This window comes from Mesocricetus auratus, unplaced genomic scaffold (assembly GCF_017639785.1).
Source record: "Mesocricetus auratus isolate SY011 unplaced genomic scaffold, BCM_Maur_2.0 Super-Scaffold_100025, whole genome shotgun sequence".
NCBI classification, from domain to species: domain Eukaryota; kingdom Metazoa; phylum Chordata; class Mammalia; order Rodentia; family Cricetidae; genus Mesocricetus; species Mesocricetus auratus.
Window position 1 is genome coordinate 26,306,718 of NW_024429206.1, and position 27,694 is coordinate 26,334,411.

A 27,694-nucleotide genomic window follows, 5' to 3' on the forward strand; every position below is an offset into this window, starting at 1 on the left:
GCTAAACCAGCTGCAGCTTCGGAGGGGAAAATGTGCTTTCAATTACAGAACTGGCCTACTTGCCCAGCACAGTCCCGCGCCTCTAATTGAGCCATCACCCAGCCAACCTCCAGGAGGACCCTGTGCTGGTCGGGCCTTGGGGTTTTCCTCTAAGATCGTTAAAATGCACCATTCCCATTGCCGCCTTAACCACAGTGGTCCGCTTCACTAGTGGAGAAGGAGGCTGGGCTGGAGAAGAAAGAGGTCCCTGGTTCAGGGCCGGGGCAGAAGGCCACATCGGAGAAGGTGTTCCTATGTCATGTGCCTAGAGTTAGTCAGTCTGTTCTGTCCTCAAGGTTCCTGGAGCTCTCTCTCTCCAGGCTCTTGGACGTCTCTAATCCTTAAAAAAATTAGTTTTTATGACAGGGTTCCATGTACCTAATCTAAACCTAAATTGGCTTTGTACCCAAGGATGGCCTTGGACTTCTGATCCTCCTGTTTCTACCTCCCAAGTGCTAGGATTGAGGGCTATGTAGCCAGTTAGCACAGGGTACATGTGATCCTATATAAAAAAATTAAAATAATTTATAATATACGCTGGCCTTGAACTCTCATCGTCCTGTGCCAGCTCTGGTCTTTGCTTCTGAAGGCAAGTGTTCACTAAGTGTGCACCCCTCCTCTTACTCATCTGTCTTTTGTTACAGGGCGGGGAAAGGGGTCACTTCTTCTCCCCTGCCTGATCCCACGAGGAATTTCAATGGGGCCTAGAATGTGATCACCCTTGCCCTCCTGGCCAGCACGTCTAACTCTATAGCTCTACCTGAGCACCTGACTTGCCCTGGCAAGCGAAAACTGACGCTGGAGCCTGGGATGAGCTCAGCGAGGAGGACACCTGCCTAGCATGCGAGAGTTCCATCTACCATTGGAAAGCGGAGGAAAGGGGCAACAGAATTCAAGGTACATGAGACCCTGTCCAAACAAACCAAGTATACAAAAAGCCACACAGTTTTTGCTATGTAATCAGAAATATGATTATTTGTTCTGAAACAAATATTGCAAATATATAATACAAATATACAAAAAGACAGAGTCACACCAAACTCTCACTAAGGGAAGTCACATGCTGTCTCCTACAAGTTCAGGGTTGTGAGGGCTGTCACAGAACGTGGCAGCAATCTTTGGGCCATGGACCCCAACTATGCAACAACTTAGGTTGCTATCCTTTGATTTATTATTTTCAAATTTTGGAATTTGTCTTCAAGTTAGGTTTAACTTTAATTATTTACTATTTGTCTTGTTGGTGCCGGGGATCAAATCCAGAGTGTTATACATCCCATCAAAGTGCTCCAACTGAGTCATAACCCTGCCCCACTCTGCCCCTCACCAGGGACTCTAGACAAGTACTGAGCCACATTCCTAGTTCTTGGTTGTAAAGAAGTTGTTTTTAACACAAGTAGGTTTGATGAGTGTTGGAGTCCATAGGCAATTTTTTGCAAGGTTAAAAAGGGTTCTTTCTATTTATAGCTTGTTAGTAGTTTTTGTTTAATCATTTAAAAATTAAAGGTATTTATTTTATCCATGCATATGTGTGCTTGAGACTATGTCTGTACACCACATGTATGCCCAGTGCTTGTGTAGGGAGAAGAAAATTCTGGATCCCCTGGAACTGGAAGACAGGTGGTTACAACCTGTCACATAGATGCTAGGTATTAACTCAGTCCTTTGTAAGAGCTGCTTTTAACTAGCCCTCATGAGGAGATTTTTATCAAAATATTTTTGTATAGTTAATGAAATGGTAGTTCTCCATTCATATGGCCATGTTATAAAGTAACATTAATCTTCTACTATTAAGTAAAACAGCATTTTAGGGATATGTCAAGTCTAGTTACCTTTCTTGGGGCTTCCCCCCCCCCCCCAACAGGGTTTCTCTGTATTGTTTTGGAGGCTGTCCTGGAACTCACTTTGTAGACCAGGCTGGCCTCGAACTCACAGAGATCCACCTGCCTCTGCCTCCCGAGTGCTGGGATTAAAGTCGTGTGCCACCAACACCCGGCTTCTTGGAGCTTTTTAATTATCAATTTATAACTAAATAAGAATGACTTTTTTTTGTCTGATTCTGACATCAAGGTTATAGAAGCCTCAGAAGAGAAGTTAGGACTTGTTCCTTTTCTAGTTTCTAATGGAGTTTTCTGTCTATCCCATGAATGGCTGACAGAACTCTGCTAGAGAGAACTATGTGCATTCTGTGTTGTACAGTGCTTTGCTCCTAGAATCACTGCCATTATTTACATCAGAGCAGCCCCAACAACTTGCAAGTGACCCTCAAGATTGAGCTCAAAAACTGGTATTCTGTCACAGAAGGAGTTTTGGGAAACATTGTACCCTCGGTCACTCCCTCTTGTGTTTCCCGGATGTCTGTATACAATTCTGTTCCAATTCCGCGTGGCCTTGTGTTTTCGGGAGTCACGGGAGTACAAAGACTGCGGAAGTTGGACATTGTTATCCACTTGGGGTGAGACTCTGTGGGGTTGTGGTGCTCTGGGGTCACCCAGGCTTCTTGTCTATACTTTGTATGTAAGCCCAAGAAGTTTACAGGTTTCCCAAGTGGGACTTTGGTGGCCTCATCCTTGGTGATCCCTTGGCTAAGCAATATACTTCCTTGTCTCCTCTGATAAAGGTGTGGCCTGGAAGGTGTGGGCCAGGCAGCTACTGGCTTAGGCAGCACTAGTGTGGAGCCTGGGGGGAAATCTTAGGTAAAAGTTCAAAAAAGTGTGGAAAATTTTAGTTAAGCAGCAACTTTAAAAAGTACAAAAGTATAGTTCACATGGCAATAGTAGACATAATTAGTTATAATTCGAAATAAATCAAAGAACAAAACAGAAATGACAAAAAAGCACCCAAAGAAACACATTCAAGGATTCAAGGTTGGTTCTTTAAAAAAAAAAAAAAAAAAAAAACACACACACAAGCTGGGCGGTGGTGGCACACGCCTTTAAACACTCAGAAGGCAGAGGCATGAGGATCTCTGTGAGTTTGAGGCCAGCCTGGGCTACAGAGCAAGTTCCAGAACAGGCTCCAAAGCTACAGAGAAACTCTATGTCAACTCTCCCTCCATCCCCCCACCAAAAAAGCACACAGTTGATAAACCATTTTACTACTAAAAAATTAAGACAATGAAAAGAATGAAAGTGGAGAACTATATCATAGCGTCAGAAGATTAAAAAGATTAAAGGCTCAGGTTGCTCTTGTAGAGGACCTGAGTTCCATTCTAGGTACCCCCGTGGTGGCTCACACCCATGTATCACTCCAGTTCCAGGGGATCTGACCTCTGTATGTTTGTTTGTATGTAGACAAGGTCTTGCCATATAGCATAGGCTGAACCGGAATGCACTGTGGAGCTGAGAGGTAGATGAAAATCCTCCTGGGTGGATTACAAGAGTGCTCCACCAGGCCTGGCTGTGAGGAATTGTTTAAGTCACTGTTGGAGTAGACATGCTTCAAGTTAGATTGAACGACGAGGTTAACTCCCCGCTCCCAATTAATTGTCTGGGCTTGTGAAACAGAAAATTAAGTACAGCAATCAATCAATCTAATTTCAACATGAGTTAAATTTGATGACTTTGCCATAATAATTACATGTAATCGTTATGATTATAAAATTTCAAACTTTTCAATCAAAGGCAACAGTTCTTATTGGCTTCTTCTAAAGGTATTGCTGATCTAATTTCATCTGAACAGCCTTTCTGTTGGGGGGAGTGAGGTGTCCCTTGAGACCTCAGGGAAAGTGGAGGGTTGAAGGGTGTTCCAGGGGTTTCAAGCCATGAGTGACATTAAGCCCCATGTCCACAGCTTCTCACCTGGCCCGAATAAAGAGAAGAAAGTGAGCTGCACCAGCATTCATTTGTCTGCTTCCCGAGTGAGGGTGGAACCACGTAGTCTTACGCTGCTGTCACCCCTCCCACCACGATGAACTGTGAGCCGCATCAACACCCCTCCCTCCCTCCCTCCCTCCCTCCCTCCCTCCCTTAAGCTGCTTCTGCCAGGTGTTTTGTCACAGTAATAAAAGTGACTAACACAGGCTGGAGAGATGGTTCAGCAGGTAAGAACACTGGTTGTTCTTTAAGAGGACCCAGGTTCAATTCCCAGCACCCACATGGCGCTCATAGCTGTTGTAACTGAAGTTCCAGGGGGACCTGACTCCTTCATACAGACATACATGCAGGCAAAACACCAACAGAAATAAAAATAAATCTTTAAGCCGGGTGCTGGTGGTACACAACTTTGAGCCCAGCACTTGGGAGGCAGAGGCAGGCATATCTCTGAGTTCGAGGCCAGCCTGGTCTACAGAGCGAGAGCCAGGACAGGCTCAAGCTACCCAGAGAAACCCTGTCTCAAACAAACAACAAACAAAAGGGAATTAACACAAAAACAGAAGGTAGCTTGAGTACAGGGTGAACAGAAAGTTTACTTACCTCCCCTTGGAAGCTCTTGAGCAGTGGTGCTACCTGTTTGCGCAAATCCTGAGTGGAGAGGAGATCAGGAAACAGTCATGGGAAGAAAGAGAAAAGGAAGAACATGGTTAGGATTCCTATGAAAGCTCTGTGCAGGTTACCACCACAGGAAATCATAAAGCAAGACGGTGTCCTAAGACAAAACGGAACAAAGCAGTGTAGACCTGATGTGTGCTTGTTCATGTGACCGGTGCATGTGTCCTCGTGGAGGCCAGGGCCCGAGCATCTCCCTCACTTGTTCCCTGCTTGTTTTTTGAGGCAGGGTCTCTCACTGGCCTGGAGCTGACTCAGCTAGGCTGCCTGACCAGTGAGGCTCCAGGTCTTCCAGCACCAGGATTCAAGCACATGGCCGGACATACCTGACTTTCATGTGGGTTCTGGGGATCAAAACTGGGTCCTCATGTTCATATGGCAAGCCACTTTATCCACAAGCCACCTCCCTTACCCACACTTTCCTAAGGGCTGCATTCAACCTTTACTTCTTTGGAGAAATCAAGTTTTTGATCCTCCACTGGATGATTTCTGTATTTCTACACTAAGTCCAATGAAAAAAACCAATGAGATGCATTCATAGCCCTTTCTCTCTCTCTCTCTCTCTCTCTCTCTCTCTCTCTCTCTCTCTCTCTCTCTCTCTCTCTCTCTCTCTCTCTCTCCCCCTCTCTTTCTTTTACACCTTTTACACACACATTGCTACCTGTGGAGACTAATGGCCCCCAAAGATATCTTGAGACCTGTGAATACATGAGTTTACACAGAAAAGTGACAGTGCAGCTCTACTTATGTTAACAATCATGAGTCAGTGAGAGAACCCTGGGCCATCTTAGGTGGGACTAATGTCATTAGAGTGCCCAAGAGAAACACAGGAGTCCTTCCGAGAGGTAGTCAGGAGGGAACTCAGACACAGAAGCCAAGAGTGGGAGGACAGGAAGATGTGGGGTCCTGGCCAGATGACAAGCATAGCCTGGCAGAGCTGGCGCAGGCTGGAACGAGACCTCCCCAAAGCCTCTGGAAGGAATGCAGCTTTTGCTGGCACCTCTGTGTCCACCTCGTAAATCCTGTTCTGGGTTCCCATCCTCCAGCCGTGTCGGATGATGTATGCCTGTTGTTATAAGCAGATGGCAGCAACAGGGAATAAAACACTGTTCTGTTCAACCCACCACCCATTCCAGAAAGACAGGACAAAAATCTAACAGTGAAGGGCAGAGGGAGATTAAAACAAAGGATGATAGGAGAAAGATTTGTGCTTCTTGGGTTTTGTTTGGTGTTTGAGACAAGGTCTCATGTAACCCAGGCTGGCCAGGAACTCATTATGTAGCCCAGGATAAACTTGAATCCTATCTCCCAAGTACTACAGCTCTACTTATAAAAAAATGTCAATTTTATTCATTTATCCTTTTGGGTATATCTTTGCACCTGCATGCAGGTGCCCACAGGTCAGAAGAGTGTGCTGGATCTCTGGAACTAGAGTTACGGGTAGCTGTAAGCCACCTGTGAACAGAAACCTCTGCAGAAGCAGCAAGCACTTTTAACCACTGAGTCATTTCTAGCCCTGAGATCTACTTTTAACAAAGTCATAAATGAGGACTGGACGTAGCAGAGCACACTTCTAATTCCAGCACTTGGTCTGTGTGTGTGTGTGTGTGTGTGTGTGTGTGTGTGTGTGTGTGTAGAGAGAGAGAGAGAGAGAGACAGAGAGAGAGAGAGAGAGAGAGAGAGAGAGAGAGAGAGAGAGAGAGAGAGAGAGAGATTTTACAGTCACTTTATTATTAAGTCTTAGTATAATGGATATTTGCTACATGTCTCAGTTGGGAGGAGACACAGGGTGCGGCGGCATGTCCTTTGCCACAGGTGGTTGGCCACCTCTATCATGGGCAGATACATTTACAAATTAGTTCTCTCCTGTGAGGGGGTCAGTGGGCGAGCTAAAGAGCCTGAGAAGAGCTCTAAGGGAGGTAGGAGATGCAGAGCTAAACAGAGGCATTCCCAAGAGGAGGGACAGAGCTCAGGACCAAGGAGAGACGGGAGGTAGCAGCTGGGAGGCTCCAGGGAACAGAGAGCAGCTGGAGAGTTTGGAAGCTGCCACAGCAAACGTGCAGAACGTTTAGTTAAAGCACCAGGGGAAAGGACAGGGATGAACAGGCCAGGCCGGAGAGTGCTAGTGGAATGTCCAATCTGTGCTGGGCACCGGCAGTCCTTAACCTTTGCCCAGTGATCCCATCCACACCACGGCCTGGCACATTGAACAGAAGGATGTCCACAGCTTAGAGTGGGAAGGAAACTTGTCTAAGGTCACAGAGCTGGACTAGTTAGGATTTGAACTCAGTCTGTCTCTATCTCTCTGTGTCTGTTAAAATATTTATTTATTTTTATGTGTATTTTGCCTGCATGTGTGTCTGTGTGTATGCCGTATGCATGCAGTGCCCAAGGAGCTAGAAGAGGGCACGCTTTTGCTATTAAGCCCGATGCACACCTGTGTGCACACAGGTACATGTGCAACGTTTACCCCTCCCAATGGCTGATGGGAAGAAGAAATGACTACACATTCACATGTCACACAAACTGACACAGCCACCAGCTAAAAGTCAGCCATTCTAATTTTATTTCTTGGCAGTTTGAGAAATGCCTTATCTCAATCTGCTGCCTGCAAATATTATCTGGTTTGTTACTAAACTAAGGAGAGAGACTCAAAGCTGCTCAATTCTGGCCCTTGGGACTCTGTCACCATCAGTTAACATGGACAGGAAATTATTTATCCTCTTTTTGGAGCATGGTACCCTTTGTATTCTAGACAGCCACTGAAACCACAGTCTCTGCCGCTTCTGGTCTTAGGTCACCAGTGTTGCAACCCTTCGTGACAATTGCCACCTGAAGAAAGGTGGGGTTCAGGGTGATTAAAACCACATTTTAGAACAAGTGATAAATTGGTAACTGGCACCTGTTTTAAAGTCCCAACAACAGAGCTGAACACTTAATTGAGCTATGGGTTTTTCAGGGTTGTCAATTTTGTTCCACCTTGTACCACTCACTGAACAAAAAGCAAAACCGGTCTTGACCACAGAAAGTGATGCTCTTGTGTATGGGGAGATGGTTCAGTCAGCTAGCTACTTGCTGTGCAATCATTAGGACCTGAGTTTCATCCCTAGCGCCCTGGTAAAAGACTGGGCACAGAGGATCCCTGGGCGTACTGGGGCTAGTTAGTTAGTCAAGCCAACTCATTGAGCCCAAAGCTAGTTAGAGACCATGTCTCAAAAAGATGCAAAATTCCTGTGGAATGACATGAGGTTGACCTCTGACCTCTACACACTTGATTACCTATAATCACAACAAATATTCACACACAGATATGTACATTAAATACATTTTTTAATTAGGAGAAAGTAATGTCTTTGAAGGGATTACTATCAGATGTCTGTTGGAAAAGGCCACAATGATTTGTTTGGCCTTCTCTTCTGAGTATATAGCAAAAAGGGTGGGTGACATTACTAGTGAAACTTCTATGTAGAAACAATTTTCATTATTTTGGGCTGGAGAGCTGGCTCAGCAGTTAAGAGTACACGTTGCTCTTAAGTCTAATGCTCTCCCAACTGAGCTGTTTCAGTGGCTCATGTTGCTTACAGATGACCTGGGTTTTATTCCCAGTATCCACATGGTGGCTCATAATCATCTGTAGTAACTCTAGTCCCAGATCTGAAGCCCTTTACTGGTCTCTGTAGGCATCAGGCATACATGCAGAAAAAAACCACTCACATATATAAATAAAAGATTAAATCTTTTTTAAAAGTTGGTAGAGATAGTTACTCTGGCTTAAAAGACAGATACAAAATACAAAGACTGGTCTGATTATGTTTGTAGTCCTGCATTTAGGAGGTGTGTGTGGGCTCAGTTTATCTGAGGCTGAAAGTAGTCACTGGAAGGCTCTGTCCCCTCTTTGGGGTCTTGAATTACTAATCCCTTGTGACATCTCTCCTGCTCCCATCCCACCATGCCTCCTGCTTAAGTGTCACCTCTAGATCCAGATTTACCTTGCTCAGGATGGGGGCTGGCCTTACTTTGTTCCTTAATCTCAGCTCACATTTTCTTCCTGTGTCTGTGTGTTGAAAAGCTGGGGTGTGGCTTAACCCAGGTAAAAACTGAAGACAGACTTGCACAAAGGACCCTCAGAAGTGTTCGGGGTGAGGTGACATGTCACATAGCCACACAAGACTGGAAAACATAATTTCCTTATGACTTTATGAAGCCTTCACTTTGCCTTCATTATCCAAACCTCAAAGCAAGAAAATTCTGAGTCAGGCATGGTGGTGTGGACTTGTGGTCCCAACACTGGGGCGGCACAGACAGGCAGATTCCTGGGGGCTGCTGGTCAGCCAGCCTAGCCTACTTGGAGATCTCTGGGCTTGGAGGAGACCTAGTATCAAAAAATAAGGTGGATAGCTCCTGGGGAATGACACCCGGCCTTCACACGAATGGATAACCCCCAACACACACCTCACAAAGGAAATTTTGGCTGAAAATGTCTTACCAGGAGATGGCTTGGCAGGTAAATGGGCTTGCTAACAAGCCTAGTGACCCGAGTTCAACTCCAGAGTCTGTATGAGGGAAGGAAAGAACTAACCTCCTGCAAATTCTGACCTTCACACAGACACAGACACACATAGACACTAAATGCATAACTTTTTTTAAAAGGAAAATGTCTTAAGTATGTGTTCAAAGTACATTTAAAATTTTTATTTTTATACTTATGCATGTGGGTGTTTTGACTGCATGTTGTCTGTGCACCATGTGTGCCTTGCTTGTATCTGAGGAAGCCAGAAGAGGGCATCAGATGCCTTGAAACTAAGTTCCATACAACTGTGAGCTGCCATGTGGGAGCTAGGACTTGAACCCAGATCCTTTGGAAAAGCAGCCATTACTCTTAAATGCTGTTATCTCTCCGGCCCCCAAAGCACACATTTATATAGCATACTGTGTTAAAACTGATACCACCAAATGCAAGACACACCATTATTTTAAACTGCAGGACAAGAAACAGTGCCTTTATATTTGAGTGGTCATTATTATATTTACCTTGATTCTGAAATAGACAAAACACATAAAAATCTAAGTATTACAGCTGACAAAATACAATTTACTCCAAAATGAAATGAAGTACAAATAATAGGCCCCAAGTCATTGTTTTAAAACAAACAAAACTATAGTAGCTCCTATTTTAGAGACTATTATGATACTGATTCTCTAAGGAAGTTCCTGGTCCTCTGAGATGCATGCTGAAGTGTGCGTGATTGATTACGGGGAGGAGTGAATGGTGAGAACAGGAGGAGAGAGGGGTGGTGGCTGTCAGTGTGTGGCGAGTCTCAAGGGGGGAGTGTTACTCTGCCTTATGAATATCTGAAATACATCGATTATCTCTGAGATGCTAAGTCTGCTGAGCAATCACAGAACTGGTAGAGAGAGTTAGGAGGGTGAGGCCAGGGCTGCCCTTTGAAGCCACAGCCTTTGAACCAGTCAGTGGAAATTGCCAGTTGTCAGGTTCACCTGGGAATGTCAGAGTCAGACCACCTGTCCTGCCTGTCACTAGGGAACTCAGGACTCCACCAAGCTGAGAAAGTGCTGGGATTGGGTAGAAACCTCTCTGGTGAAGAGTGGCCATAACACTGCTGATTAATAATAACTGGTGAACATTTCACTTAGTTGGTTTGCAACTGCATGCCTGTAATCCCAGGACTAGGGAAGCTGAGGCAGGAGGGCTGAGAGTCAAAAGTTTGAGGTCAGCCTAGTGTACATGATGAAACTGTATCTTTAAATAAAGATTTTTAAATACAAAAGGGAAGTTTGATTGTCTGGCTGGGGATACAGCTCATTTGGTGCAATGCTTGTCTACCATGCACATAGCTCTGGGTTTGCTTCCCAGCACACTTCATCTGTGGTGCACACCTGCAAACCCAGCACTCAGGAAGTGGAGGCAGGAGGACCAGGTTAGGACCATCCTAAATAGGATGTACTTAAGCCCATCTTGGGCTATAGGAGACTCTGTCTTTAAAAAAGAAAGAGGGAAGAGAGTAGAGGGCCAACGGGGGAAGAGACGGGGAAGGGAATTGGCAGCTGCTTACTTTACTGGGAGTGTCTGCTTCAGTGAGACATCAAGTCTATGGCTCCCCAGACCCCCAGCTCTAGGAGAACAATGTGAACCTCAGAAGAGGAGGTAGGAATGGCTGAGCTTCTTCCTCCACGGCCTGTCCTCTCAAAGTGGCTGCTCTGCGGGTGTAGGCCGTGTTCTCTTGGCCCTCCTCTCAGTGCCTGACACACGGTCTCCAGGCTCCTTCCTCTGTCCTGGATAAGGCACTTCTGGCTAAGTCCCTGTTTTGTGAGTCACACTGCACAGGGATTGTCAAAAGGAACTACTGGAGTGCCTCTCCAGAAAAGTAGGCAGGACTGGGGTTCTAGTACTTGCCACAGTGGACAGTGCGCCTATTGAATCCCACAGCTCTTTACAAATATAGAAAGCATGGCTAGCGATGGAGCTCAGTTGGCAGAATGCCTGTCTAGCATGCGTGAAGCCCTGTTTCATCCCTAACATAGCCAGGTGTGATGGTGCGTGGCTATAAACCTAGCACTTGTGAGGGGGAGGCAGGAGGACCAGGTGTTTGTAGTGAGCTCCAAACCAGTCTGGGAACACAAAACTGTCTTGAAAGAAAGAAGGAAGGGGAAGGGGAAGGGGAAAGGGAAAGAGAGGGGGAAGGGAAGGGGAGGGAAGGGAAGGAGAGGGAAGGGGAAGGGAAGGGGAGGGAAGGGAAGGAGAGGGAAGGGAAGGGGAAGGGAAGGGGAGGGAAGGGAAGGAGAGGGAAGGGAAGGAGAGGGAAGGGAAGGGGAAGGGAAGGGGAGGGAAGGGAAGGAGAGGGAAGGGAAGGAGAGGGAAGGGAAGGGGAGGGAAGGGAGGTAAAAAACTCAGATTCCAGAACATCCAGGTGCTAGAAGCAATTTAAACAGAATGAATTCTTTAAAAACCTAGTCATTTCTATGTACAGATTCATCTAAAAAATCTGAATTCAGTATTTTTAAGTACAAGAAAGCAGAACACATACAAAGTTAATACAGCCCTTAAACAATAGCTTCTTTAAAAAAAAGTAGCAAGTCAACCTCCTTCCTAAAAAGTAACAACAAAACTGCCCCCCACAGCCCCCATTTTCCTATCTTTCTTTCTTCCTTCTTTTCTTGTGTGTGTGTGTGTGTGTGCGCGCGCGCGCACGCACGTGTGACGGGGGGGCACGACAGGACCCTATTATGTAGCTCATGCTGGCCCCCAACTTATGACTCTCTTTCTTCCTTCCATCTGAGTGCCGAGGTTACAGGCTTAGACTGCTAAACAAAAATAAGCGACCTGCTGTCTGTCTTAAGTGAGCCATCAGCCTCCACGAACATTTGCCCAGTTCATGAAGATGCAGAGCATCACGGTTCCCTGTGAAGGGAACTTAGCTCCAAGCACTTATTCCTGGTGTCATTTATGACCCCCGTGATTCCCCTTTATCGACATAGCCAAGAACCCAGACAGGCGTGAAGCTTGTGAGTGGAGGCGGGAGGTTGATGTTGAGTGTTCCTCGATCACTCTCCACCTTATCTTTTGAGGCAGGGCTTCTTGCTGAACTGGGAGCTTACAGATTCAGCTGGACTGGCTGCCAGCAAACTCCAGGGATCCTCCTAGGTATGCATCCTCAGTTCCGGGGTGCAGGTCTGAGCCACCACAGGCAACTTTTACCCTGGGTTCTGGAGATGAAAGCAGGTCCTCAGGTTTGCATGGCAAGCACTCTACCAACTGAGCCGTCTCCTCAGCCCAGGTCTGAGGTTCTTAAAGCAAGACATTCTCTATGATCCTTCAATTGCAGAGTTCACTTTAAAGAGAGTTTGGTGAAAGTGAAGTTTCCCTTTGTCCCAGGATGCAGGAGCCTTCATGTCTCATCCCTTCATCTGAAAGTGAATGCACTGCGTGCTATTGATGGACTTTAGATGAGCGCACACCCTTTCCAGTCTCTGTGAGGTGGAGGAGGGGTTTAAATGGCATTTAAACTGGGGTGTTAAATAAACATCTCTCTGTACAACAGCATCCAGTATGGCCTGGCAGCATCTCAGAGAATTTAGTTCACAGATTTTGGAAAATTCCATTAGCTTTAATTATTTATCAGCAGTCGAGTTAGATTACAGTTCTTGACCTATTTTCACAGTGGATGGGCCACCCAGCAATGGAATAGATGAATAGTCTTTTTCCTAAACCGGAATAATAGAACCTACTTTAAAGAAAGAATGAAACCCCAAACATGTAATTACCACGATGCAGACCCTGCCACATTGCCTTTGTCTCGGGATAAAATGTACATCTTTGTGAGGTTTTGGTTATTAAATAAGATTATCTTGAAAAGGAGAAGCTCACTCATGCTATAATTTCTTCCCATTTAAATTTCTTTGCTCCATTTAAAGCATTCCGTGTTCTGGTAGAGAGTCTCAAGTGTGACGGATATGTGTTTAGCACTGTCCTGATAGCATTGGTGAGGGGAGGACCAGCTTCCTAGAGCCAGAGAGTGACGGGAGACGGTGTGGAGCTCCAGGGGCTACATGGTGAGAGCCAGTCAGTGAGGGACATGAAGGACAGAGATGCTGTGAGTTCCCAAGCAATAGCAGCTCTGCCAGGCTCTCTGGCTGAAGACTCAGGGTCATTGATGCCCAACTCATAATGTCAGATCTGAACAGAAACAAGCCAAGGACAAGGGAATGGTCTAGACGGGCATGGGTCACACTGTGACAGAGTGACTGGTGGGTGCATGGCAACTGCCTGAACTACCCAAGTGTTGGGAAGAAAGGGTTTGTTTAGCTAGTGTCTGGGGGAATACAGGCATCCTCAAGACCCTGTAGCAAGTCCATTAGGATAAAACTACTTACTATTTTGTCATTTCTGTACATCTCTCCCTCCCTCCCACAGAATCTTGATATGGCTCATGCTGGCCTCAAACACACTAGATAGCTGAAGATGACCTGGAACTCTGATCCTGCTATCTCCTCCTCCTGAATGTTGAGATTACAGGTGTGTACCACCATGCCTGATTATGGAAGTCCGTGCACTATAATACATACTAGGAACCCACTCTACCAACTGAGCCACATCTGTATCCCCTATTGCTCTCAATTTAAAGATGCTGAGAAATGGCTATTTCATCTGAGAACAAATGGCTGTTGGGAGGTCAAGACCATCTTTCCACTCTGAGGGCCTATATGCAACCTATATGCAATACTGACAAGAAGTCAGATGTTTAAAAGCATCTGTAGTCTAGCATTCCTCCTTGGGAGGGTGTGAAAACACTGGCCTGTCTCTGCCCAACTCCCAAACCCTTGGGTCCAAGAGTAGGCATATGTTGCAGATGGCTTGGTAGACAGAGAGTAGGATGGGAAAGAAGAGGAAGCCACCTGGGATCCCTGTGACTAGATCTCCAAATGAGTCTCCTTTGCAATTCAGTTGATTCCAATGTCCTTCGGCTCTCTCTTTCTTTTCTTCTTTCAGTGTGTAATGTGTATTGTGTGTTTGTAGGTGTAGGTACCCAGTGAATGTGTGGGAGGTTAGCTGCCATTATTTAGAAGCCATTTATCTTGTTTTTTGAGACAGGGTCTCTTACCTGCATGGAGTTTACCAATTAGGCTAGGCTGGCTGTTCAGTGAGCCCCAAGGACCCACCGATGTCATCTCGTCAGTGCTGGGATTGTACATGTACATCACCATACCTGTTTTTTGTTTGTCTGTTTTTTAATGTAGGTATGGAGATCAAACCAAGGTTCTTGTTTTGTGCACGGGAAGCACTTCACAAAAGGGACCACTTCTCCAGACTTCCTCTGGGCCACTTTCCAAATAGATGGTCATATCTAAACTTCTACTTGTATTTCAGAATTATAAAAATAGTGCTGTGAGTTTATCAAAGGCAGGGTTCACACGTTCCTTACATTTTCTTCAGAGACCATTTGAGTGTTCACTATGAGCACTGATTAAGAGTCTGGGTCCCTTCCCCTCAAACACCTCATATCTTGGTAAGAATGAAGCCCAGATTAAGGTGCCTGACAGACTTCAGGGCTCTTTGCTGATGGAGTTCAAGGAATATGCTGGGTGAATGAGCAAAGATGCTCTTCCCAGACTGGCTGCAAAGTAGACCCATGTGCTAGTCAAGGGACAGGTTCTAAAGCAGACATTTTACAAGGGTTGTCACAGGAATCAATCAGGAGGGGTGACTTCTCCTCTCACCAGACATACTCACTGTGTAATTTATTTAGGACCCTGGGTACTGCTAACATAAAATAAAAAAATTATTTAAAGATTATTTAAAGGTTAGAATGCAGATTAATCCCTGGCTTAGCTTTTTTTTTTTTTTTTTGCTTCTAGGAATCTATACCTAAGAGTGACTCCAGAAGTAAGAATAATTTATGCACAAGAATGGTTAAGCAATGTTTAGGGCAGGGAAAAACTAGAAACAGTTTAGATTCTACAGTGGAACCACTTACTGAAGATAAACTAGTTTTGCAGTATAGTGGCATATTTGGAAATTGATAAAATTATTTTTCAACAAACTGCAAATAATGTTGAATCAAGTGATTGGTTTACGTTTCTTTTTGTTTTTGAGACAGGGTCTCTTGTAGGCCAGCTGGCTTCAAACACACTATGTAGCCAAGAAGGTCCTTGAATTTCTGATTGTTTCCATCTCCTGAACTCTGGGGCTATGGCATGTGCCACCAAACTTTGTTTCCACAGTGCCAGGGATAGAACCCAGGCTTTGTGTGTGCTAGGCAAAGGGGCACTAGGAAATAGGCCGAGCACCGATTTCTCTTTCTTCAACAGACATCTGCTGGAGAGCCTAATGCTTGCAGCCAGGAATAGTAGTGCCTGCCTGTAATCCCAGCATTCAGGAGACAGAAGCAGGAAGCAGGAATAGTAGTGCCTGCCTGTAATCCCAGCATTCAGGAGACAGAAGCAGGAAGATAGGAAGCTCAAAGTCAGTCTTAGTTATATAACCAGTTTCAGAAAAGCTTGGGGCATGTGAGACAGCAACAAACAAAAGCCTAGTGAGTTCCTGTGCCTCCTACACAGCATAATCCCAAGTGTTTGTTTAATTTTTATTTATGCTTACATGTGGGATTACTTTCCCGTTCCTGCGATAAGACACTATGACAAGTGCAACTTATAGAATATTTAACTGGTTTACGGCTCCAGAGGGTTAGAGCCCTTTATGGTATAGTGAAAGCATGGCAACCAAAACAGCTGAGAGCTCATATCTTAGAACTGCAAGCCAGAGGCAGAGAGCACACTGGGAACGGCAGCAGTCTTCTGGAATCTCAAAGCCTGTTCCTACTGACAGATCTCCTCCAATAAGGCCACCCTCCCTAATCCTTCCCCAACAGTTCCACTAACAAGGGACCAAGTATTCAAACAGATGAGCCTGTGTGGGCCATTCTTATTCAAACTACCACATGTATGTTTGTGCACATGTGTGCAGGGTCCCTGAGGCTAGCAGATGTTGAATTCCCTGGAGCTGGAGTTACTGGCTGTTACATGGATGCTGCTAACCAAACTCGAGTCCTCTGGAAGAACACCAAGTGTCTAAACCATCCTTCAGTCCCCTAATTGCTTAAAAATAAGTAGTAATCATGAATATAATGACAGTGAAGATAAGAAACCATGCCCAACAACTATGAACCCAATGCAAAAAATCATACGTTTACTTAAAACATTTGTTATTTATCATTTCACGACTCATTTTCAAGGTGTGACTTCTGTAGATTATGATGTCACAGAAGGTTACACAGTCCTGAAAGCCACATCTAATTTTAGGGTATAGCTGGCTTAATTCTCTCTTCTTTATGCTGTATGCATATTTCTGCAATAAGGACACCCACTTTTATAATCAGAGGAACAAGTCTCAGGAGACAGTGTAGAAGATTTGAAACACCACAAAGATGGTCCACACTGCTCTAGCTCGAACAGACAGAGGGTATCAATATTCAGCAGACAAACCTCAAAACAAGGACAGGACATGTGTGTGAGAGAGAGAGAGAGAGAGAGAGAGAGAGAGAGAGAGAGAGAGAGAGAGAGAGAGAGAGAGAGAGAGAGAGAGAGACTGAGACTTAAAGGTAGACTGAGGCATAGCTCAGCAGTAGAACATTTGCCTAGAATTCCCCAGTAAGGAGCTGCAGACAGGGCTCAGCCTAAGAACTGTTTTGTAGTACTGCCAGAGCCTTGGGTTCAACCCCTAATAATCACAAAAACAAATAAATGAACATTTATATAACTTAAAGTCATATCTCAAACATACTCCTTCCAGATCTGGTCTCCATTCCCATTACTTCCTCATCTGAAAGCCTGGCCTCAATTTTATCCACCATTCACGTGTGCATCACTTTATAAGTGAAAGATACATGGGGAGGGGTTCCTTTGTCTCAGCTTAATCATGAACACATACTGTTTATTAATATTTAGTAGCTTCACAGAGCTGCTCAGGAGTAATTAATAATAAACGATGAGCAAATCTCCTTGCAGACAATGCTTACTGCACACAATCAAAAAAGGGCTGGATCCTAACTAGGCGCCCATTGGCCCATGTGCAACCAGCAAGTCTGCAGAGATGGAATCTAAACGAGGTCTGTTTGCACATAACTTTCCCCCTTTCCCCTTCTATTCTCACTTCTTAACACAGAGCCGGCCAATGGCACAGGAAACGTAGACAATAGTTTCTTAATTTCTAGATGGGCTTCCTTATGCCACATGGAAGGCCTACACAATGTCTGATGAAGCAGGCAACAAAGGACCAGAAATATCTGAAAGCAGCTTTTGGAACTATTTGCGGATGATCAGAAGCATGTCAAAGGATGCCTACACCTAGCATGGGAGGGAAGACAAGGTCTTCAAGGCAGGAGGATGAAACATCTTGATCCCAGTCCTCACACAGGGCTGCGTGCTGCTAAGAAGGGAAGGAATTCACTTTCATTTTATCCAAGGGGATCCCTTCTGGGACCTCTAAGAATCTGCTGCTCGGTTCCATCCAGTGGTATCCAATAGGTAACCCCAGAGCGCCCCCAGACTGGGAAGCTGAGGTTTACCATGGGAGGTAAGGGTGGAGAGAAAAGGCATACTCCAGAGAACATTCTCATTTCAATCTCCAAAAAGCTTGTGATCTACTGACTTTTTGCTGTTCACTAGTCTGCAGTGCTCAAAGAGGACAGCTGCCTCTCATTACCCACAGGGGATTGGCTTCAACCCTGCACCCACCTGGCACAACACCGGTGGATGCTGAAGTTCCTTACAGAAAATGACACCCTACTTACCGAGAGCCAGCTTGTACATATCCACCCAGTGTACTCGCTGGTTTGCTGAGGATTTGGGGATGGAACTCAGGGACTTACTTGAGCTAGACAAGTTCTCTATCACTGAGCCACACTCTCAGCCTTTCATTGAGAGATCCTAGGCCAGTGTTATACAGCTGTACAGCAGCCCCAGCCCTGAATGATCTCTAGATGACTTGCAATACTTGTCATAGTAACAATGCTATGTTTCTAGCTGTTATATTGTATCATTTTGGGAACAATCACAGCAAACTACAAAAACAAAACAGCTTTTGCACATTCAATAGAGATGAGAATTTCCCTCAATATTTTTAATTCATATCCGATTATATATGTATACAGAACTCAAAGGCATGAAGGTGTCAACTACATAAAGAGCCATTTAAAAGTGTAAAGAAAAAGTGTAATACTCAACAGAGAAAATGGCTTTAAAGGCAGGGTGTGGTGGTGTACGCCTATAATCCTATAACTTGGGAGGTTAGATCAGGAGGATGGTGACTATAGGAAGCCTGGACTACCTAGAGAAGCTTCCCAAAGTGTGTGTGTGGGGGGGAACACAATTAAAGAAGAAAAATCAAATACTTTAGGAATCCCTCTTACCACCTCTCTCCAGGCAGTCTTGAGATTCTCTCTTGACTACTCAGCCTGGCGTCTGTACAGTGAATTAGTTTAGCAAAGAAACTCAGTGGAAGGCTTCAGTCTGCTGTCCAGAGCCGCCTGACTGGCTGGATGAGTCATACATAAGTTCATAGATGTCAAAAGCAGCTGCCCAGACTTTTCTTTTATTACCATATACGGCTAATATAGATCCACTTATCTCTAACCATAATTCCGTGGAGCTTCAGCAATTTCCATACCTTATCGCCTCTCTTCAGAATTTCTCCATCCACAACTCCGGCATATATAAGACTGTGCACCCAGCCACAGTACCTAAAACCACCACCTTAGGCTGCAAAATGTGTGCATGGCTAAGTGTTTGAATAAGGTCAGAGTACAGGGCTAAGTGTTTACATTCCATCGACATCAAAAGAGAATAGCACAGGGCAGTAAGGATACAAAAACAATTTCACCTGAGAAGTGCACCCACATACACTGCACACTGAGTTTGCATCACATACTCAGGAATAGTCTGAAAAATTGTGGTTGGTAGGCATTATTTTTTAACCTATTCCCTACTTAAATGACAAAGGTATTTTCAGTTTCCTACAAGCTGCAGAACTATAGTTCAGTTGGTGGAGTGCTTGCCTAACATGATGAAGCCTTGTGTCCAATTTGTAGCATTACGTAACCCTAACATGGGGCAAACACCTATAATCCCAGCACTGGGAAGGTAGAGGCAGGAGGACTGAGAGTTCAAGATCACCCTCTGCTACACAGTAGAAGCCAGACTGTGATGCTGGAGACCCTGTCTGAGCAAAAAAACAAGAACTCAACCAATCAACCTAAATTTTGTACTTGGTTCACAAAGACAGAATAAAGATATGCGTGTAGATGGAAGATAAGGAGACCCAAACAAACAAACAAACCCAAAATGAAAGTGTGGGGCAGATTATAATCCAGGAGAGGGATGGGAATGGAGCTAGGGAAGGTTTGTTGCTGTTGTTTTGTTTTTCGAGATAGGGTTTCTCTATAGCTTTGGAACCTGTCCCGGAACTTGATCTATAGACTGAGACTAGCCTCAAACTCACAGAGATCTGCCTGCCTCTGCTTCTGCCTCCTGAGTGCTGGGGTTAAAGGTGTGCACCACCATCACTGCCCAGGCTGGAGCCAGGGAACGTTTGGACACAGAGAGGGAGAGAATCTAGTAAGAGGACCCCAAAAAGAGGCAAGCTGAGGTACACATAAGAAAAAAAGCAGCTTGACAGTGATGGCGCACGCCTTAAATCCCAACTTTGCAGAAGGTAGAGGCAGGAGGATCTCTGTGAGTTTGAGGCCAGCTTGATCTATAGAGTGAGTTCCAGGACAACCTCCAAAGGATACACAGAGAAACCCTGTCTTGAAACCCCAATAAGGGGGGGGGGGGAGGGAGGGAAGGGGGAGGGAAAAGCAAGGCAATAAATTGGCTCAACAGGTAAAGGTGACTGCTGACAAGCTTGACCACCTGAGTGGGATTCAAGGGACCCTACAGAGTGGAAAGGTGGAAACAACTCCTTCCTGTGTCCTCTGATCTCCACACAGCTCAGCATCCACACCCACACATGTTCACACACATACACACTAAATGAATGATCCAACTGTTGAGCTGGCCTGAGAGAACACTGCTCAAAGAACCCAGGCATGGGCTAAGTGATAATGAACCCTCACTAAACTGGCTCCAGGTAGGTGAGACCCTGTCCAAAGCCTGTTACAAGATCATGACTCTGGCCAGAAGCATGCATGGCAAGCAGGCTTGAGGCCCCAGAGTCAATACACACACAACACACAGGTAGTGCAGCCATGTTTGGAAGTCAGAACAATGGTGGTTCAAAGAGAATCAGAGGGTGATTGTGAGACACAAGTATGGCAATTTTCAGGAATACTCTTCTGACTCTGTTGAGCACGAACGTGCCTGTGACAAGGTTTAAGTCCACAGACTCAAAGGTGCTCTGCTTAGAAGCCCCCAGCAGCAAAGGGAAGGATTTGGGGGAGGGAGATCAGATCTGCAGAACTATGCTCGTAGCTAGCAGGAGACGGTCCATCCTGGGTCGGCAAGCTCCAGCTAGCCAGCTAAATCCAGCTGGCTCCTGGTATTTTTATGGTCCATGAGCTAAGAATGGTTTTTACACTTTTAAATGGTTACATTTAAAATGGTTATGTAAGTGACTACATAATATCCTGATTTTGCCTTTTGCCCAGCCAGGTCTAAAATATTTAATGCCATACCCTTCAAGAAAAAGTTTGTGGTCAGGCCTGTGGTACTGGGCCTGTCATCCCAGCTACTTGGAGACAGAGACAGAAAGATGAGATGTTCAAGGCCAGCTGGGCAGCTTGAAGAGACCCTGCCTTTAAAAAAAGAAAATAACTAAATAAAGAAGGCTTAAGAAGCAGCTCAGAGCCAGGCGGTGGTGGTGCACGCTTTTAATCCCAGCACTCGGGAGGCAGAGGCAGGCGAAAAACCAAAAACCAACCAACAAAACAAACAAACAAACAAACAAACAAACAAGTAGCTCAGAGTTGAGCGCTTGCCCAGAATCCCCAGTGAGGAGAACACCTGCCTAGTGTGTGTCAGGTTCAATCTCTGGCACCACAGTCACACACAGGTTTTGTGGACCTCTGACCTGTCCCTCTCTGTTTGCCCCACCCTCCCCCACCAGGTAAATTTGTGAGAAGGATTTGCCTTTAGCCGTGTAGAATGAGCCAGGCTTTGGAATCCAGGCACATGTGTGTCCGTTGAATGCCTGAAGCACACTATGATCTTGTGTAAACTGAAAAGGCTCGACCCCCGACCTCAGAGAGTCCCCACTCCCAGACTCCCCAGACTGTGAGACTGTTACGAACATGGGACCTGGAACACGAATATGTCTGTGTGAGCTCACAGTGCTTCTGGAATAAAAATTTATTCCTGGTCGTTTATGAGCCTGTTTATCACCAGCATCTACTCTCTCTTCTCATAAATGTTTCAACTCGACATGCTATCTCAGTCCAAGACATATAGCACATGGGGTGGTAGGGCAGGAATCTGCCAAACTGCCAAAGATGTGATCTGGGCGTCCTGCTCAGTGCCCCGTGACCCTGTCTCATCAGCAGGTCAGGGGCACCTCTGTTAAGCCAGTGATAGTTGTACTTCACTAAACCCATCTGCACGGTAGAGGAAGATGTCAAACTCAGGCTGGAAAGGAGTCTGTGGAAACCTGCACTTCAGTCTGTATTCCACTTGGAAAAACTATCCCAACTACATCCAGACATGGGAGTAAACATGGGTGAAGACGTGGGAGTAAGCTGTGTATTTTGCGGGAGACCCAAAATGCTCAACAACGCATGGATGCTGAAACTCAATGTATTCTTTTTTCTTGCGGGGAGGAGGTTTTCAAGACAGGGTTTCTCTGTATTGTAGACCAGGCTGGCCTCAAACTCAGAGATCCTCCTGACTTTGCCTCCCAAGTGCTGGGATTAAAGGCGTGTGCCAACGACACCCGGCTTGAAACTCAAAGTATTCTAAAGAGAGGGCATGCTGAATGTAACTTACTCTAAGGAGGGGCTGCAAGTCCACTTTCATGAAAGCATCACTTTGTTGTCCTTGCAGCCCCAGGGTCCTGGTCACCCACACTAGTGTGACCCATACCCATGCTGCATGGAGGCCAACAGGCCAGAGGGATCTGAGGAAGCTGCCAGGCTGCCACCAGAACTTAAGTCTACCAACCCAAGGAGGATCCGGGCTCTGACCCAAGTGTAAAATCCCCTTTCCTCTGTGAGCTCGGGCTATGTTAGGACACCCTGATTCCAAGTAGCTTTCTTGCCTTCTCTCTGTGTGTATGTGTGTCTGGGTACATGTGTGTGAAAGCCAGAGCTCCACAAGGTGATGTTTCTAAGTGCTATACACTTTATTTTTTGAGGCAGGATCTCGTTGGCCTGGAACTTTCAGATTCAGCTGTCTTGGCTGGTCAGTGAGCCCCAGAAATCCACCTGCTGCCATCTCCTCCTCGATGCTGTGATTACAAGCACATTATCCAATGATACACCTAGAGTTGGAATCGTGGGTCTCAAGTCTCACTACCATTCCAGTGCAAGTGGCTAATTAGTAAGGAAACAATCTGGACCAGGGTGAGTCTTGCTGCTTTGAGTAAACCTGAGTGTCAGGAATGCATTTGTAAGTATCTGCTGTGTGCCTTGCATGCACACAGACAAGAAGTTATGTAAACCTCAGCCCCCATTCTCCCGTTTTTTTTTTCTGAAACAGGGTCTTGTTACACAGGCAGGCTAGCGTCAAACTTAACAACCCTCCTGCTTTAGGCTCTGTGTGCTGGAATTGCAGGTGTGCGACCTCCCCTGGCTTTCCTGGTCTCTTGAAGGCCAAGTCTGCAGCATGGACAAGGCACAGAGACAGCACAGCGAGGCCATTTCTGGAGCCCTGCAAGGCAGGTGCAACAGACACCGGGGCTCCCAGGCTACCCCTTGCATGAAGCCAATCCCTCCTCGAGGAAGAAGAAACTTTCTCTTGGAATTCCAGAGCACCCAACACAACTGCTTGACAGGACAGAGAAGCCCAGCGAGGCCAGGCCACTCTCAGGTTGGTATTCCTAGGGCTTACAGGACTCACTTGGAAGTGTTTGTTGAGAGAGCTAAAGGGTGGAGAGCCATCACTTCCTCTCCAACCCTGGCCCCTCACTCACAGCTAAATAAACCACAGTGACCCAGTTAAAAGGCAAGGACACAAACATTAAACATGATTGTGTTCAAGAGGGAGAGGGAGGCCAGACAGCCTGGGGGTTAACTAAAGCTTGGGCAGGGGCCAAGTTGAAGGTCACTGCCAGCTCCCAGGTCTAGACTGTGGGTGGGTATCTTAATCATTTTCAGAAGACTTGAAGATACCTGGTGATGTTAAGGGATGGTGAGTCTAGGCATGAGAAAATTGTGCCTAGTCATCTGTGATTTATATATAAAATCCAGCACCCAGGAGGCTGCTACCTCAGTGCCATCCTGGGCTACAGTGATGAAATGCTGGGGGTGTGGCTGAGCTGTAGAGCACCTGCCTAGCATGCACAAGACCCTGGGTTCCATCACCAGCCCAGCAAATAGAATAAATTAGAGAAGAAAGAAGGCACTCTCCGTCAAAGGCACAGACTGGGGAAACACTTGGAAGTGCTTTTGCTGACAAGCTGCCCGGGAGAGCCACTGCCGACAGAGGCCGGTTTCTATTTTAGTGCTAACATCGGGAAACAAGCTGAAGACACATGCATCTCAATTCAGGGCAGCTGCTTTCCCAAACAGCTCAAAATAGGAACTCTACAACACACGTGCACTGGCACGCACACGCGTGCGTCCACCACTCACAACCAGCAGGCCCAGAGTTGGCACAAAGGATTTCATTTTCTTACAGAGCCTGAAAACTCCAAAATCCATATACTTTAAAACCAGACCAATTCCATACAGTTGAAGCAGGTTTCCTGTCACTCTTCATGGTGCTGTGTGGGTCACCCGGGGAAAGTTTAATCTTGGAGGCAACTGGACCACAAGTGGCCCTGCTGCCGATGAAAATGTCATAGCCTGTCAATTTGTCACCAGTTTTAGCACAGCAGAAAACCTGTTCCCACACCTTGTTGGTGGGGTGCCCTGTCTGGAGTAGTGATAATTTTGCTCCCCAGATGTGGCTGAAGAGAGAGAGAGGTATGCTTGCCAGGCAGGGAACCGGGATTGCAGGCAAGCTCTCGGCACTGGCAGTCTAGTTAAAGGACCATGCTTCTGCCTAGCAGGGGACTGGGGCAAAGACAAGTCCTGATGCAGGAGAAAGCATGTCGGGGTGCTTTCTTTTTGAGAGCCCTCGCCACCAGAGCGCCTGGCCCTGTGCTGGGGTAAGGCCAGCAGATGCTCAGACCAGGGGCGCAGGGTGAGGCTGGATTCCGTAGCCGGTGGAGGCTCACAGATTTTTCCGGGCATCTCTCAGGGGTGAGGCCTGGAGCCCCAGAGGAAGCACACTTCAAAGCCCAGCCGTGAGCCTGGGAGGCAGCAGCTCCGCTCTGTCTGTCTATCTGTCTGTCTGTCTGTCTGTCTGTCTGTCTATCTGTCTGTCTGTCTCTGTCTGTCTGTCTCTGTCTCTCTCTCTCTGTCTCTCTCTCTCTGTCTCTCTCTCTCTGTCTCTCTCTCTCTCTGTCTCTCTCTCTCTCTCTCTCTCTCTCTCTCTCTCTCTCTCTCTCTCTCTCTCTCTCTCTCTCTCTCTCTCTCTCTCTCGTCCTTGACAAAAGTTTGCACTGTGGAAGAGTCAGCAGGAAGAAATGGCTTCCTGACTGCTCCCTGGTGTCCCTTGTGCCCAGTCCACACTTGGTGGGGCGTGAAAGGCTGAAGCTACTGTCCTGGTTCCAAAGAACCCATCTTTTGTGCCAACTTCATGAGGCCAAAGTCTCCCTTTTCCTCCTTCCAGAAGCCCTGTGAAGCCCAGGGGTGGAAACGGGAGATGAGGATGACAGGTGCTTTTCACGAAATCCTGGCAAAGCCATGACTGGGAGTGTGACTTGTGCTGGGGAAGATACCTTGAGCTTTGTATGGTCTCCCCAGCTCCCTATCTTGGGGAATATATCATGTGTGCTTTTTAACAGGCAGTCCCCCGGGGTTATGTAAAGAGGTCTGTATGGAGTCCGTGTGGCAGGGATAAGCAAGCCATGAGGAAATGGAGGAGAGTGCTGCAAGGCTGAGGAGTGACTCAAGCTAGCTAGGCAAACTGACCAGAGCAGAGTGGGAAGGCCACAGACCCCAGCAATCCCCACAGCCATCCACAGCTGACTCCACGTTCTCAAATGCCGTCTATAAGTGAAGGCAAGGCCTAAAAACAACACAAACAAAACAACCAACCAACCAAACCAAAAAAAACAAAAACTTACTTGGAAGAGAGGTCTCAAGTAGGTTCCTGAAGGCAGCAACAGAGAGAACCCAAGCCTTCAGGCCAGTCCAAACACAGGTGCCTGGCAGAGAAACTGGCTTGTCCTGGTTACCAGCGATGTGTACAAAGATGACCAAGAAAACAATGTGGGGGGCGAGCAGGAGGAGGAGGAGGAGGAGGAGGAGGAGGAGGAGGAGGAGGAGGAGGAGGAGGAGGAGGAGGAGGAGGAGGAGGAGGAGGAGGAGGAGGAGGAGGAGGAGGAGGAGGAGGAGGAGGAGGAGGAGGAGGAGGAGGAGGAGGAGGAGGAGGAGGAGGAGGAGGAGGAGAAAGAGGAAGAGGAGGAGAGGCTCGGGGGCTGCACTCACAGGAGTACTGTCATGTGGGGAAGAAGGAGGGGATAACAGATGCCCAGAAAGGACTGGCTTCTTGCACGAAGCATGTGATTCAAGGGTTAGCTTGAGGGTGACTAACCCTTCACAGCCAGACACAGTGGTGGCTGAGGCCAGGTGGAAAGGAGTGGGAGTGGGCCAGAGTAAGAGCAACAGGTAGTCCTGTCCAAACCGCTTAGAGAGGGATGAATCTAGTGTGGGCGCACGACTGGGGAGGGAGGAGGGGCTGCTGCTGTGCCGGGCGCTGGTCTAAGACTGTAAGGATGCTCTACGAAGCTCTGAATTCTAGCAAAACTTGGTCAACCAGATACTTGCTGAGATTCTTTGAGGCCTAGGTGCCTGCTCTGAGCCTGGCTTTTCTAAGTACAACATTCTAGTTGATATTCTAGAACACTTCAACAAAGCAAGTGAGTAGGCAGAACCCATAAACGTCTTTTGCTTCATTGCTACTATTTTATTTAACTTGTGTGAGCATGTGGGCACGTGCATGTATATGTTTGTGTAAGTGCAAGCACGCCATGCCACAGCATGCACATGGGTGGGAAGGTGACCTCACACGTCGGCCCTCGCCTACCTCCTTTGACATGGGGTCTCTTTCTTGTTTACTACTGCATAGCCAGGCTGGCTGGCCCTCCCTGATACTTCCAATGATTCTCCTATCCTGCCTCTCATCTCCCTGGGGAAGGGCTAGGATTACAAACATCTGCAATGCTGCATCCATTTGTGTGTGGGGTCTGGGGATTTGAAACAGGGTCCTTATGCTTGCCTGGCAAACCCTTTAACCACTGCTGTGTCTCCCAGGTACCGAATAGCTTGCTTCAAACAAGCAAATATTTTCACAGCCCTTCCTTCCTTCCCTCCCTCCCTCCCTCCCTCCCTCCCTCCCTCCTTCCTTCCTTCCCTCTTTCCTTCCTTCCTTCCTTCCTTCCTTCCTTCCTTCCTTCCTTCCTTCCTTCCTTCCTTCCTTCCTTCCTTCCTTCCTTCCTGTACAGTGTCATGATAATGTAAAACCCATACCTCAAGGGTCAAATGAAGGAAATGCTTCCCCTTCTGTCCTGGGGGCAGTGCAGGGATCAGTGCTACCTCACCTGCACCTGGCGTCTGACAAGCCACTTGCACGGTGGAGTGTTACGGTTCACGTCTCAGCAGAGGGTTACACAGCACACGATTTAAAAATGCATGTCGGAGAAGAGAATTGCAGTGTGCTCACACAAGAAGCCTTCATCATGTAAAACTGCACCTTACTCAGACCCGAGAGTACTTTGCCTCTGGTTCAGAGATGCAGGATGGCTGCAGGAGAATACAGCAAGTGGTCCTCACTAACCACAGGAGGGAAAGCAGGGCTCCTGGGCTCTTGATCCATTTGGTCTAAGGCAATCAGGACAAGGACCCCCAACAGTCTCTAATCCTCTCTCGTTCTCTATCTCTGGAGTCTCACGTTAACTAGCTTAGGCCTCAAATTAACTATGTAGCTAAGGATGACCTTGAACTACGAATCTTTCTGCTTTCACCTCCCAAATGCTGGGACTAGAAGTGTGTGCCGCCTGCATGGTTTATGTGGCACTGGAGATGGAACCCAGGGCTTTGTGGCAGTGACTCTACCAGTGGAGCTATAGTCTCAACTCCTGAATTTGTTCATAATTATCTTTGAAACCTGATTCTAATCTGCAACAGATTTCAAACAAACCTTATTCTTGTTTTATTGCTCCCTATACTGTCCACTGAAGAATCTGATTGTCACTATTGCCCATAAAATTGTGTTCACAAAATGTTTTCACTCTGTTGCCACAGTTAGGTCAAAAGAGCGTTTTTCAGGCCACCATCAGCAACCTCAACAAGCTCTTCTACTTATGTGACACAGACTCACTCCTTGCTGAGTACGAGTTTGGATGTACCTGTCCCCGTTGTCACCACCGGTCTCTGTATCCCATAAAGGCATGTCACTTG

General features: G+C 46.6%; 1 protein-coding gene across 11 annotated transcripts in view; it reads right to left on the reverse strand.

Moving 5' to 3' along the window:
• Positions 1–27,694, reverse strand: part of Cux1 (cut like homeobox 1) — a 327,582-nt gene that overhangs the window by 156,295 nt on the left and 143,593 nt on the right. For all 11 annotated transcript variants that reach the window (XM_005080392.4, XM_005080393.4, XM_040731284.1 and 8 more), the window contains one exon: positions 4,452–4,499. In XM_005080392.4, coding sequence (XP_005080449.1) covers positions 4,452–4,499 — 48 coding nt within the window. The remainder of the gene's footprint in view (positions 1–4,451; positions 4,500–27,694) is intronic.